The sequence below is a fragment of the Pocillopora verrucosa genome, chromosome 4 (genome assembly GCF_036669915.1).
Source record: "Pocillopora verrucosa isolate sample1 chromosome 4, ASM3666991v2, whole genome shotgun sequence".
In the NCBI taxonomy this organism is placed as follows: Eukaryota; Metazoa; Cnidaria; class Anthozoa; order Scleractinia; family Pocilloporidae; genus Pocillopora; species Pocillopora verrucosa.
The window spans coordinates 19,736,635-19,749,400 of NC_089315.1; the positions used below are offsets into that span (position 1 = coordinate 19,736,635).

The following is a 12,766-nucleotide window of genomic DNA, read 5'->3' on the forward strand; positions in this document are numbered from 1 at the left end:
TTCTAAGTCTCTTGAGATTCTACCGGCTAGAGGTACAAGACAATAGAAATTTCATCTTGAGGATCTATCCAATCAGTAGCACTATGACAAGGGCATTATAGTGGCGATACTATTCATAACTTTTGTTTACCTTAGCAAGCGTAGGTCTTATCGGCTACAGTGTTCAGCTAAAACTCTGAACAAGAAACTTGAGATCGACAAGGGTGAAGGAAACAGCCAAACAAAATTTAGCGAAGTTTCCTTGATTTAAACTCAAGAATGTATTCTTCACGTATACAGCATGTTATAATGTTCATGTCTGGTTCAATCACGTCGTTTGACTATTGGTAAAAACTAGAATCGTCCGCCATATTGGAATAGCTGACAATTTCCGCTAATCCTCGCTACTAGTACTCCTCGGGCGTACCTTTAGCCGGTAGGACTTAGGCACAACTTTGGATCAGATGTCATTTCTGAGGTCATGTTCATTATCATCACACAAACACATCTCTTCGATACGCTGCGATTCATTAATTGAACTATGAATCGAAGGTTATGGTGTGTGATTACTGTACTTTCTGTCGTTGCTCTTGTATTTGTAATGTCAACGAATTATAAGGACTTACTTGTCAGAAAACTAGGGGGAAGGAAAGGTATGTTCAAGCCGACTGTCTTAAAATGACTCACCTCTTCATCAAACAACTTTGCATTTAGAGAAATAATTTAAGTGGAATGATCTACAGGAAGTCAGTCAAGCACCCACCATTCCTTACAGTAATATTAGTAACTTATTTATGCCTTGTCACTACATATCCAAAGATGAAATTATGACTGATGCCGGCTCTTTTACACTTCAGAAAAAATTCGATTGGCTTCTTTCTTTCATCGTGGGGACGATATCTCCCATGTTTTATCAAGAACTAGATTTTAATGGATTTTAACTGTCATTGCCATATTATACTACCCGGTTTTCCTCCTCGTCACTAGTGATTGACTTAAAATCTTTACGGCAAGGAGCCATGTGCGATTTCTCACGTTCATTTTAGATGGGAATTATTAACTAAGAACAGAGAGTAACGCAAGTCTTTTCTAGTTGTATTATGATATTCCCAGGATAGTCTTGATTTGATTTTAATTGTTGTTTATTCATTTCCGACGTTCTTCGATCTGGGTTTGGTCGGGTTACTGATTTTTCTCTCCTGGTCTTTCACAAATGATTGTTGTTGCTCTCGCGTAGCGTTGCGAGAAAAAAAAAAACAAACAAAGAACAATGTAGCTGAAAGGTTGAGAAAATCCCTTAGTCGGTTTACGACAAATTCTTATCTATTCATAAAAAAAATTGTCAGGTGTAGATGTTTGATTGATAAGACAATAGTCTTGATCTTTCTGTGGACAGATTCTGCATTAAAAAGGATAAAGTGCGTAAGATTCAGGCCAATCTGCGATTACCCGTAAGCTCATTATCAGATACCTTCCTTCTTCATCTAAGTATGTTCAGAAAAGGTTCCGTGGCAAGGTCCACTGCACCTTAAGTACACACCAAACAAACAATTACTACAATGTGCATCTTGATGGAACTAAATCTCTGATTGGCTACCCGCGCGGACAAGATGAGCCCTTCTTTCCTGTTCGGAATTGCCCGCTTTGATCCCGCGCAAAGAAGTAAGAAAATTCCGTAGAGCTGACCAACAAATTGTCACACAATGTCTGCCATAGACTCGCGAAAAGCTGGAGAAGACAGTCAAAACAAAGAAAAATAGCTGAACAAGTTTCGTGAGTGATAAGTGTTCATTTATTGCTCAGCACTCAGAACTAATCAAGTTATTCTAAACGAAATATTTTTGCAATGTGACAAATCCTTCATTGAGCAAGCTTGTTTTGTCAAGAAGGCTGGATGTTAGCCTCATTCTTTGTTTTGCGTTTTCATGGACCTCAATTACACCTCGGCCAATATGCAGCCCTCTTGACCTCACAGTTTGTCCTACATAGCGCATACAACTTTTATAGAGCTGTTTCGAGCGACGTTGTCGGAAAAAAGCATAAAAGAGCGCGCAACAGCCCCGAAAGGTATTGTATATAGTTTTCTGGTCACGGTTCTTTGACTTCAAAATTTCAGGAAAATGTAAGGAAACATCACTGTAAGGACCAAGCATCGTGGGTTTGTTGCATTTATTTATTTATTTGACTTATCCAAGTTCATTGATTCTCAGATACCCAGATTACCTTTCGACATTGTCGCGTGCAGTTCTGTCGTTTTTCCTACAACCTTTCTCGGAACAGCTGTATGTCGGATATCACTTTATCGTATCCAGCTGTTGAGGTCGATGCTGTTATGTCTCCCTACTGTCTCACTGTATGTATATCTAAATACAAACATGTACCAATTAGAGCGATAGAAAACCTTATAGTCATGGTGTATTCCACGCATCTAAATTATTTAGCCGTACTTTACAGTTCCCATTGAACATAAAATCGCAACCGGTGGTTTCTACAACAGAAACAAAGAAATACACAGAAGGCTTAGGTAGATAACAAGGGTAGTGTGAACAAAAGGTAGTAAACAACGATACCAAAGACAAACTGTTATAGGACAGCATGAAGGTACCTGACAGTTTAGATACATGAAGTAAGCAACAAGCGAAACTGGTAGGGTTACAATTTCTAATCTTAATTAATTTTCGCGCTACAGAATATTTAACCGAGATGAAGCTGGTGCTCAGTGCTTGAACGGCTGTAACGTTAAACATTTTTTGCAATGTCCAGGCGTAAGTGACTTAACACAAATGTAAATTTTCTTGTTCCTCAAGGCTTACGCCGAATACGACAATATGGGATCAGAAATGAGGATAAACTTAATCGTGAACTGTATGACGGTGTGGAAAGTTTTCTAATGTTCATCGGCTATCCTCGCAGTGGCCACACCCTGGTCAGCTCCTTGTTAGACGCTCATCCTAACGCCTTGGTTGCAAATGAGTTTGATGTAATTGGTGAATGGCAAAAGTGGACTAAAACCAACAGAAACAAGTATTACCTATTTGACCAGCTGTACCTGAACTCTAAAATGGAAGCTGATACCGGTTACCGATCGGCCACGGTCCCACATCGGTTCAATTATTCAGTGCCAGGCCAATGGCAGGGAACATTTAATCAGAAGATTTTGGTGAGTTCCAGTTGCCTCGTCCCTATGCATTCCTTCTCTAGAGCCTGGGTGCAAGTCAATCATTGATTAATGGCGCCGGCCGGGGGAGCAATTGACTTCTTAGAATCCCCTCATAGGGTCGTGAGTGCTAAACGTTTTGATACGGAAGTTTTTTCTTTTGAAGACCATGGTACACTGGATTGTACGTAATGATATAATTTAATTTTTTAATATCATTGACTTATTATTTGCCAAAATTTGCTTGAATCTGCTTCAGCGCCGTATGTCTCTGTTTCCCCAAAGAATAATGTTGCAGTTCCTTGTCATAAGTGTAAAGATCTAAATGTCGTGGCTGTCTATGAAAAGCTTATTGGTGATAAGGTAGTTAACTGTATTCAATTCCTTACAGTGATAATTGCTTCCATTAACGAATAGGTAATGGGAGCTAAGAAGGGTGGTCATACAACCAGACGGCTTATGAAACGAGAGAACCTGAAAGTACTAAAAGAAATTCACCAAGTTCTCAAACTCCCGATGAAGTTTCTTCATGTCATCCGAAATCCTTACGACAACATTGCAACCATGATGCTAAGAGATCTGAAAAAGAGACCGGACGCCGGAGAGAAGGTGATAAAATTATTTGACCGTGGGCTTTTAACTTACCTTATATTTAACTGTAAAGTGTTAATAAGTTCTTGCTGAAATAAAAAACAAGCCACAAACAACTCGGGAAGTATTCAGGGAAGTTAAATTCTGGTCCAGACAGTGATTCATTTAACCACTTCTATATTGTTTATGTAATTTTGTTTACGCCAAATTGTTTGTTTATCTTTCTTTCTGATCAAATACGTCGAGGATGAGGGTCACTTATAGTAACCTCTTAGCTTGAAATCCTCAAAATGATCGATTCCTTAAACTGTACTATGGTAAAACGCTTGTCCCCAACTGATTCTGAATCCAATGAACTGTTCATCTTTCACTACTTTTCTTATCTTCGTATATTTTAGAGATAAGCTCTCGAACGTCAGCAGTTGCATTTCTACCTCGTTTTTCATATTTAGGGTCCCTTTTGCCCGCTTTCACTTAACTATTGTGATCACTATCTAAAATACTCATGATGAATTTCAAACGTAACATATAAATTGTTCTTACATTCGATTTCAGATCAATGATACCGATAATTTGGATAAACAAATAGCAAAATACATGGCTTTGGCGGCAAAAAACAATCAACTAAAGAAAGTTCTCCCTGGGGAAGTTCATGAGATCCACAGTTCAGAGCTGATCAAAGAACCAAAGAAAATTCTGCTGGGAATTTGTCACTTTTTACACCTCACTTGCTATCAGAAATATATCGAGGATTGTTCTAAGAGAATATATCCAGAGGCCAGTAAAACGCGTTACAATGTGATTTGGACAGATCAGCAAAAGGAAACGGTTAGAAAAGAACTGCAAAGATTTCAATCCACAAGAGGCTATGGTTTTGACGATTGAATTTTCTTCTAAGGCCTTTACTAGGTAGAATTAGTAAAATGTGGTTTTAAATTTTAAGCGATAGAGATAAAAATCTCTTTGTTCTTGTTCTCATGGACAGTCAACCCCATCTCATTCCCTTTAAAAGTTTATCGAAAAAGAGATCAGGGACCGTTCGCTTCGGTGGGGGCAGGAAGAGGGTTTTGGGGGGATAACGTGGTTTGAAAGGGAAACGGAGGAGGAGGAATTGATTGTCGTTAACAGAGTTTAAAGGGGGTGGGGGGGGGGATGGGGGTGGGGCTATAGAAAATTGACTGCCAATTAACTGTCCTAGCAATAAATAATGACTGATTACTAATACCAAGATTTACATTGGAGTGTTTCAGCATAATTGTAAATAGGACTTAGCTAAGTGTTGGTCCTACGCGTTACCCATTTGTGTGGCATTCATTGTCATCAGTTTTCTTTACCTAGCTTAACCGTGAATGTATTCGGTTTTTCATGTATTTTATATGTATTTATCGATAAAAGATTACTTCACATTTTTAAACGTCGTTCTTTTTTACGAAACAGCATCCACAGGATTTGGTCGACCATCCAACCAAAGAAAATTGACCACAATGGACAAATTTTAAAATATTTGTTCCACATGAGAACAACTCTCCGTGCCTCAATGGTCCGTGACCTTCTTCCCCTATCCCAGTCCACTGGGGAATTTTCACTGCGGCTCGTATGGGTCGGGGATCTGTGCATGATAGCACGACACACTGTGCAAAGGTGATCTGGAGGGTTCCGTTGATCTGCGATGATGGCTGTCGCTAGTGGAAAAGACCTTGGTTAAAGTGAATCGAAGATAGCAGTCATTATTCCGCCCTAATGAAGAACTTATAGGTACTTTTCACAAAGAGGCAGGCAACATCGCGGGACAAACTGCCAAGTTATTTACGCATTTTTTTTTTTTTAATTTAAATGAATGCATCTATTCATAACATCACGACGGTAATATGGGGTCCAGTGCCAGACCCCTTAAAGACCCTTCCTCACGGGCGAAGAAACACACGAGCCGTATTGCCAATAATTAGGTCCTGCTGGCGTGGTTGTCTTGAGGTTGTTGGGGAAGGGAGAGGAGGCTGGGCAAGTGTAAGGGTGGTACCTTACACAATCAATATTCTGAAGTGGTTGGGAAAGCGAAGCGCCTTGTGATATAGAATTAATTGTACGAAGAAACAACAGAAGCAGATCACTCCCATGGACGATTTGCTTTAGTTTACCTGAGAGGACCCCTACATGTTACCGCAAATTACACGGAAAAATTAACAGATTGCTTTTGCCTGGCGAAACGGAAAAAGCTAAGAAGGAGGGGCTGCTTGTAGTCTACTTATAAGTGCACAGCGAATTAAGCTGTTCCCATTTGATCCTAGGTTGATTCCCAGTCTGGCTTTCCAGAGAAAGCAAGAGGCGGCTCAGCTGTTAGCCCTTGTCGATCTGCAAAAAGACAGGAAATCCTGGTCGCAGGTCGATTCGGATGGATACTACACTCTGCTGTACGAATCTACAGTTATGAATGTAGTTTATTAACAAAGCACTGTTAACACGACGCAGCATGTATCTTGTCTCCAGTCCAGTTTCTTTTTATTTTCCTAGCACCGCCAAAACAACTGGCAAGTTGATTTCGTAAAAGGACACATTTAACACAAGCTGCGGTTGAAAAAAATATTAACACTTTTAAGAAAAATTATTCAAAAGATGCGATGAACTCTGTGACGACCTTCTTGAGCTTAGCATCTGTGTCTTCTGAGATGACACCCTCCTTCCTGATGGTCTCGATAAGATCCTTCTGTGATGTGCGGATGTGTTTCAGGAAAGCTTCTTCAAACGCTGTGATGCGGGAAGGGTCCACCTTATCAAGATGACCCCTAACGCCAGCATAGATCACGGCCACTTGCTCTGCGATTTCCATTGGCACTGCCAGAAAGAAAACGGCTAATAAGTAACAGGAAAATGAATTTACAAAGACCCCCACGGCAAGGGCACTAATGTCTTACACACTGAATGTAGAAAATAAAATACTATAAAAGGGTGCATACATCAGCTAGACCTTTCAGTCACTTACCGTACTGTCCTTGCTTAAGAAGTTCAGTGAGACGGACACCTCGGTTGAGGAGGGACTGAGTAGCAGCATCCAGATCAGAACCAAACTGAGCAAAAGCTGCCACTTCACGATACTGTGCAAGCTCAAGTTTCATGGATCCAGCAACCTGATGGACAGAAAAATAACTTTAAATTGTTGTGGACAACTCTAACAAAGGTCAAAGGTTTTAAGATTGAAATAAAATCAGTGTTTCTTTATATTCAGCTTGGTGGTGATGATGATGGGGTTGGCTGACACAATTCCTTTGGTTTGCTCAGTTTTTCAACAGAGTAAATAGTCTGCACTTTGTGAACCAAGCCAACTGATAAAAGGCCGAGCCATCCAGTGTAGGTTATTACCCACTTGTAGCCTTTTAGTAAAATACCAAAGATCCTTAGTAAACTCATGACCTCTAAAAAATCCTTGATGATTGAAATTAAAATAAACATAATAACAGTGATACATATAATAATAAACAAAAATAATAATAATAGTGATGATGATGATGATGATGATGATGATGATATAAACAATAATAATAATAATAATAATAACAAAAACAATTATTACAAAAAAGAAAAGAAGAGTGGGATGAGTCAGTATACCTGTTTCATGGCCTTGGTTTGGGCAGCAGACCCCACTCTGCTCACAGACAAACCCACATTGATAGCAGGACGGATACCTTTGTAAAACAGCTCTGTCTCCAAGAAGATCTGACCATCAGTGATGGAAATCACATTGGTTGGAATATATGCTGACACATCACCTGCCTGTTGGTACAACACAAACAGAAGTAAACAAATAAACAACTTTTGGTATAAGTGCAAGGCCTTGTTTATCAAATAATAAATGTGTACATGAAAAATTTGTCTTGTTCTAATTTTTTAGAGAATTGTGCATTTCTAGTGTAACATGGGGCAAATTTATAACACAAGTGCAAATTATGAATGAACTATTATTTAATGCTGTCAAGTTTCACTTGGTTTTAATTTCTGTCTTTCTTTTTTCCTTCTCTCAAGTATATCATAAATAAGAAATGACATGATTTCTTGTGTAATTTTGTATCTATGTAAGCAATTGCAAATTTTTTTCAGTCTCTTTGAACAAAATTTCCCTCAAAATCACCTGATTACCTATACTTAGGCAACAAAACAGTTTAGATGAAAGACTGTTCAATTTTATAGTGATTACAAAGGATTGTCTTCAAGTATTATTATGGAAGGCAAGAGCCAATAGATGAAACACTACATACCCAAGGTTAAAAAAGTTGACAGCTTGGACATTGCTTTTTAATAACAGAAGCCCTCGCTGCCATATAGGTTGTGCTGTTTTTTTTCCTTTTAGTTTTTCTTTCTTCTTTCCCCAAAAGGACTCACAACATATTGATTTAAAACATATTGAAAAAGGAAGGGAAAAAAAATGTAATTCTATGACCTGAGTTTCGATAACTGGAAGTGCAGTCAGGGAACCTCCCTTGTTGTCATCATTCATTTTTGCTGCTCTCTCCAAGAGACGCGAGTGAAGGTAGAACACATCACCTGGGTAGGCTTCACGACCAGGGGGTCTACGCAATAGAAGTGACATCTGACGATATGCCACAGCCTGTAAAAGACAATCAAATAATGTTTTCCTATTTCAGCTAAAAAAGACCCTATATTTGCAAATGCTCAGGGCTCTCATGACCACATGACAAGTTATTTAATTTAAAAAAAATTAAATAGGATAATTACTCTCCCAAAAACTTATAGCCACTTAATTGAAAAGGAAAAAATAGAAAAACTGTTTCCCTTACCCATTCCTTTTCCTAACAAGAGCAATTTTAAAGAAAATACTCTACACAATCAGCTCCCCTCTCAAATTGATGATAATTGATGTTTATACCTCTGATCTTTATACCCTGTCAAGAAGCCATCCATTTCAGCCAGTGAAGAGCCACAGAGATTGTTATATCATTGTATGAAAAGGTCAAATAAATAAAGTTAAAAATAATCTCCAAGTCACATCATTCATACCTGTTTTGACAAGTCATCATAGATGATCAAAGCATGTTTTCCATTGTCTCTGAAGTATTCTCCCATAGCACAACCAGAGTAAGGAGCCAAATACTGTAGAGGGGCAGCATCTGAGGCAGTAGCACTTACCACAATGGTGTACTTCATAGCATCTGTACAGAGTTAAAAGTTCATTGCATAAAAAATGGTCCCAAACTCGTCAACTTTTACCTTTCAACAAAGTTTGTTGAAAGTTTTGTCAGTAAATTATTCCAAAAAGGTATCATCAACTGCTATATAGGCTGTAAAGTTCTCTGACTACCACCTCTCTATAAAAACACACTGAAAAGACACGTTTCTACAAAAGAAGCAACCAATCTTGTTCTACTTTTTCACCTAAAGAGTCCTACAAATGTTACAACAGAATCTGGAGCAAGGCCAAGAGAAACTACAGAACTTACCAGCATCTGTCAATCTCTTCACCAACTGAGCAACAGTACTTCTCTTCTGTCCAATAGCCACATATATGCAATAGAGTTTCTTTTCTGGAGAATGTGCCAACAATTTTCATTAACAATAATATTTTAAAACAAACTTGGTTTAAATACTGTTGGACAGCTCTTAACTAATAGGGATGAGTTCCCTGATAAACTTGAGAAATGCCCTTGAAACCCAATATCATATTAATTATGCTATGGTAAGCAAATTTGGGACAAAAGCTAAAGAAAATCTGCTATTTGAGATCCAAATGTTCTAAGCACAATTATTTAATTTTTGAAGCTGGCAAAACAATTGATGCAATTGTCATTCATAAACATTACCAATGAAAAAATGGTAGTAAATGAAACTGTAACTAAAACTATACCATAACACTACAATACTTTGTTTCAGACTAATACACTTTCTGGGAATAGTTATTTTAACACTTACTTTCATCTGTTCCTTCATTAAATTTCTTCTGGTTGATGATGGTATCAATAGCAATGGCAGTTTTGCTAAAAAATCAAGCAAAACCAATCACATCTACCTTGTTCAACAAAGCCACAATTCATATGTACAAATATCCCTTCAACTAAATTCTCTTTTATCAATGAGCAGATATCAAGTAACTTATCATATCTCGTTCAGTTCAGCTAAAAATTGTACTCCATGTACTAATGCCACATAACCTATTTTTCTCCAAAAACAGAAATTTAACTGAGTCCATCATTATTACCAATTTCTCTTTAAATCAACACAAACATGCTTCCAATGCAGACACACTAAAGTAGCACTGGATATAGTTACATGAACTAGTTGAAAGTGATTTCCACCATAAAATAGTAAAAGCAACTGACCCAGTCTGTCTGTCTCCAATAATAAGTTCTCGCTGTCCTCGTCCAATAGGAACTAAGCTGTCCACAGCCTTGATACCAGTCAACATAGGTTCATTCACAGATGTGCGAGGAATGATACCAGGAGCCTTGATTCCTACACGAGCTCGTGTGGTGTCAGCCAGTGTTCCCTTGCCATCAATTGGGTTACCCAATGCATCTACCACTCTCCCTAACATCCCTTCCCCAACAGGTACGTCTACAATAGCCCCTGTTCTCTTTACAACATCTCCTTCCTTAATAAGCTTGTCATTTCCAAATACCACCACACCAACATTGTCAGGTTCCAAGTTCAAAGCCATACCCTGCAATTAAGTTTAAAATCTAATTACAATGTAGAAATGGATGAAACAGCACAGGTTCTCCTGTTTCAGAGATATGATATCTCCACTAGGCATAGTGAATGTACCATTTTTGTCATCACATGTGCAGATACCAATGTCTTTGTCAGAACAAAGGGTTTACCACATAGCAGTTCTACATTTTACAAAAGGATTTCTTAAACTAACAAACATCACTGTAATTGAATTCAACCTTCTAACTTGTAGTGAGACCTTATTACATCCTTTTGTCAGATGTTAAAGTAAATTTTCTGTGAAAGTTTATATACATTCTGCATTCTGCAATTTTCGAAATTACCTATGATTCAAATATGCAGTCAATATCTAGAGAATAACAGAACATAATATGCCCATTTGTGGTTAGAATTAGTCTTCTCACATTGATAAGATCTCTCACTCACTTTGCTCGCTTGTGAAAGATAGTATTACCACTCAAAGATAAAATTTGTATTTATCCACTGCCACATAATATCCTCTATACATATTACAAGAGCTAATGAGAAAAACAAAAAAGTGCCCAACATTTTAGGTAATATGTGGTACAAACAAACACCTGCATAATACTATTAGCAAGCATCTCCAGCAAAACTGAGGAAGAGTTAATGCTCATGGTAAAAAGGTATGAAAATTGTCACAAACACAAGAAAAAATGCCAGTGTGATGGTCACTGAAAGCAGCTGCAGCATTTTACCTTGAGACCACTTGAGAACTCCACCATCTCTTCTGCCTGAATATTTTTAAGGCCATAAACACGAGCAATACCATCACCAATGGACAGAACGCGTCCAGTTTCTTCCAGTTCAGCCTTCTGTGCAGACCCTAAAATTCTTTGTTCCAAGATTGAAGACACCTCTGCAGTCCCTGAAACACAGAAATAATTCTGTATCGTACATATCAGCTTTAAGCAGTAAGCACAAGTAACTTTGTGTGGGATTCTAAGGAGAAAATATCCCTGCCCCATGGAGTAAATTTCAGTGGTGACTTGCCCACCTCTCTGTAATCTCAAAAAGCATTTTCCAAAATTACATATACACTAGTCAACAATGACAAATCATTACTAGCTAACTTACCACTACTTGCAAAGTGTGGACTAGATGATGTTATATTTCGCACAGCAACTGATACTGCACCAAGGGATCCATGATAAATCTGAAAACCAGAAACTCAAATTGGAACAAAGCCTGTAACACTTTTGCAGATGTTATTTCATTCAGTCTACAACATTTTTACACTACACCCAAAGCCATATTTTGATTGGAAACAAGTATGCAGATAATTCTACCTGATACTGTTTTCAACAGTTCTGACAGAGTGTATGGGTGCAGAGCTGCAACTGCAAATTTTGTAAATCTCTCTCCTCTGGCTCAATTTACAAACTGAGCTAGTTGCATTCTCCCAACACTTACATTAGTGAACAGAGAAAAAATAAAGGATATCAACCAACTGTACAATGAAATTCCAATTGTACAACAAACATTTGTAACTGAAAATGACCTAAAATTATTGAAACATGTTTTGTACACTAAAAATTGTTTTTTCCACAGTAGTTGGAAAAATTTAAGAAGTTGGATTTAATTCCTTCTACCATTCTCGTAACCTTCCAATAAACACAGGGTTACGATGAAGGCCACATCAAAAGCCCCCTTAATAAATTGAGGAAGACTTAGCATATGCGAGATTTAAGTCTTGACGTTTACTAACGGAATGTGCCGTAACATTATGCAAAGTAGATAAAATGTGGTTTATAAAAGACATGAAACTCAATTGCATTTCTGGTTACAAGTTGGGTGGCTGACCAATAGTAAATGCGGCTCACGGCGTTATCCGGTACACCCCTCTGGACTGCAAAACCATTGATATTGAGTTACGGAAATGTTCCATCACTATATTCCATGGACAACAGAAATTTCAGAGAGCAATGAGTTATTCTTTTAATCCACTTCTTCGAATAAGATATCAAAGAAAGTTTTCCCTAGACTTTGTCGCCTATTACTGGGAAATTTCCGAACTTTTGATCGCTGCATCCCTTGAACCATTACGAGCCGATTCACGGTGCAACCAGGCCGCGCTCTTCCTTCACGACTTTAATTTGTCAAATACGACTGGGACATGGACCTAAAAGGGCTTTAACAAACTGATTACTTTACCTGAGGTGTTCTTCTCGCCAAACTTCTCGTTAAAATGGACGTGAGTCGTGATGAAAGCATGATTGCAAAGACTATTTTCCGGCAAATGTCCACGCTGCTACCTCTGCCAGAGAGAAGTATATCAGACCACGTGACCTTCTAGTGGGGAGAACAAAGGGCAACCTGGGTAAATTTTAGTTGATGACCGCTATC

At 38.2% G+C, this 12,766-nt stretch overlaps 2 protein-coding genes across 4 annotated transcripts; one reads left to right on the plus strand and one right to left on the minus strand.

Annotated features, from left to right (window-relative positions):
* Positions 1-462: 462 nt before the first annotated feature.
* On the plus strand, positions 463-6,127 carry LOC131798803 (uncharacterized). 3 transcript variants are annotated; one of them, XR_009341342.2, is made up of 6 exons: positions 463-632; positions 2,787-3,139; positions 3,554-3,745; positions 4,283-4,636; positions 5,165-5,368; positions 6,013-6,127. XR_009341342.2 is itself a non-coding variant. In XM_066165182.1 (5 exons), the coding sequence occupies exons 1-4, from the start codon at positions 521-523 to the stop codon at positions 4,610-4,612; spliced, it is 987 nt and encodes a 328-aa protein (XP_066021279.1). In that variant the 5' UTR covers positions 463-520; the 3' UTR covers positions 4,613-4,636; positions 5,165-6,065. The 3 variants fall into 3 exon arrangements, 2 of the variants coding, with proteins under 2 accessions (XP_066021279.1, XP_058972441.1); XM_066165182.1 differs by having other exon boundaries at positions 5,165-6,065; XM_059116458.2 differs by lacking the exons at positions 5,165-5,368; positions 6,013-6,127 and having other exon boundaries at positions 4,283-4,823.
* Positions 6,128-6,199: 72 nt separating this feature from the next.
* LOC131798801 (ATP synthase subunit alpha, mitochondrial) lies at positions 6,200-12,709 on the minus strand. The gene is made up of 11 exons (XM_059116457.2): positions 12,575-12,709; positions 11,498-11,576; positions 11,119-11,288; positions 10,051-10,391; positions 9,644-9,708; positions 9,175-9,258; positions 8,735-8,886; positions 8,157-8,324; positions 7,328-7,492; positions 6,705-6,849; positions 6,200-6,556 (listed from the first exon to the last, which is right to left on the minus strand). Exons 1-11 carry the CDS (start codon positions 12,632-12,634, stop codon positions 6,327-6,329), a joined length of 1,659 nt encoding a protein of 552 aa, XP_058972440.1. The 5' UTR covers positions 12,635-12,709; the 3' UTR covers positions 6,200-6,326.
* Positions 12,710-12,766: the final 57 nt, after the last annotated feature.

Coding starts and splice junctions, on each gene's coding strand:
- LOC131798801 (XM_059116457.2), bottom strand. CDS start 12,634: ATGCTTTCATCACGACTCACGTCCATTTTAACGAGAAGTTTGGCGAGA. Junction 10,392..11,118: donor AGTTCTCAAGTGGTCTCAAG/GTAAAATGCTGC, acceptor ACTTAATTGCAG/GGTATGGCTTTGAACTTGGA. Junction 8,325..8,734: donor ATGATGACTTGTCAAAACAG/GTATGAATGATG, acceptor TGTCTTTTACAG/GCTGTGGCATATCGTCAGAT.
- LOC131798803 (XM_066165182.1), top strand. CDS start 521: ATGAATCGAAGGTTATGGTGTGTGATTACTGTACTTTCTGTCGTTGCT. Junction 633..2,786: donor AAAACTAGGGGGAAGGAAAG/GTATGTTCAAGC, acceptor TTGTTCCTCAAG/GCTTACGCCGAATACGACAA. Junction 3,746..4,282: donor GACCGGACGCCGGAGAGAAG/GTGATAAAATTA, acceptor ATTCGATTTCAG/ATCAATGATACCGATAATTT.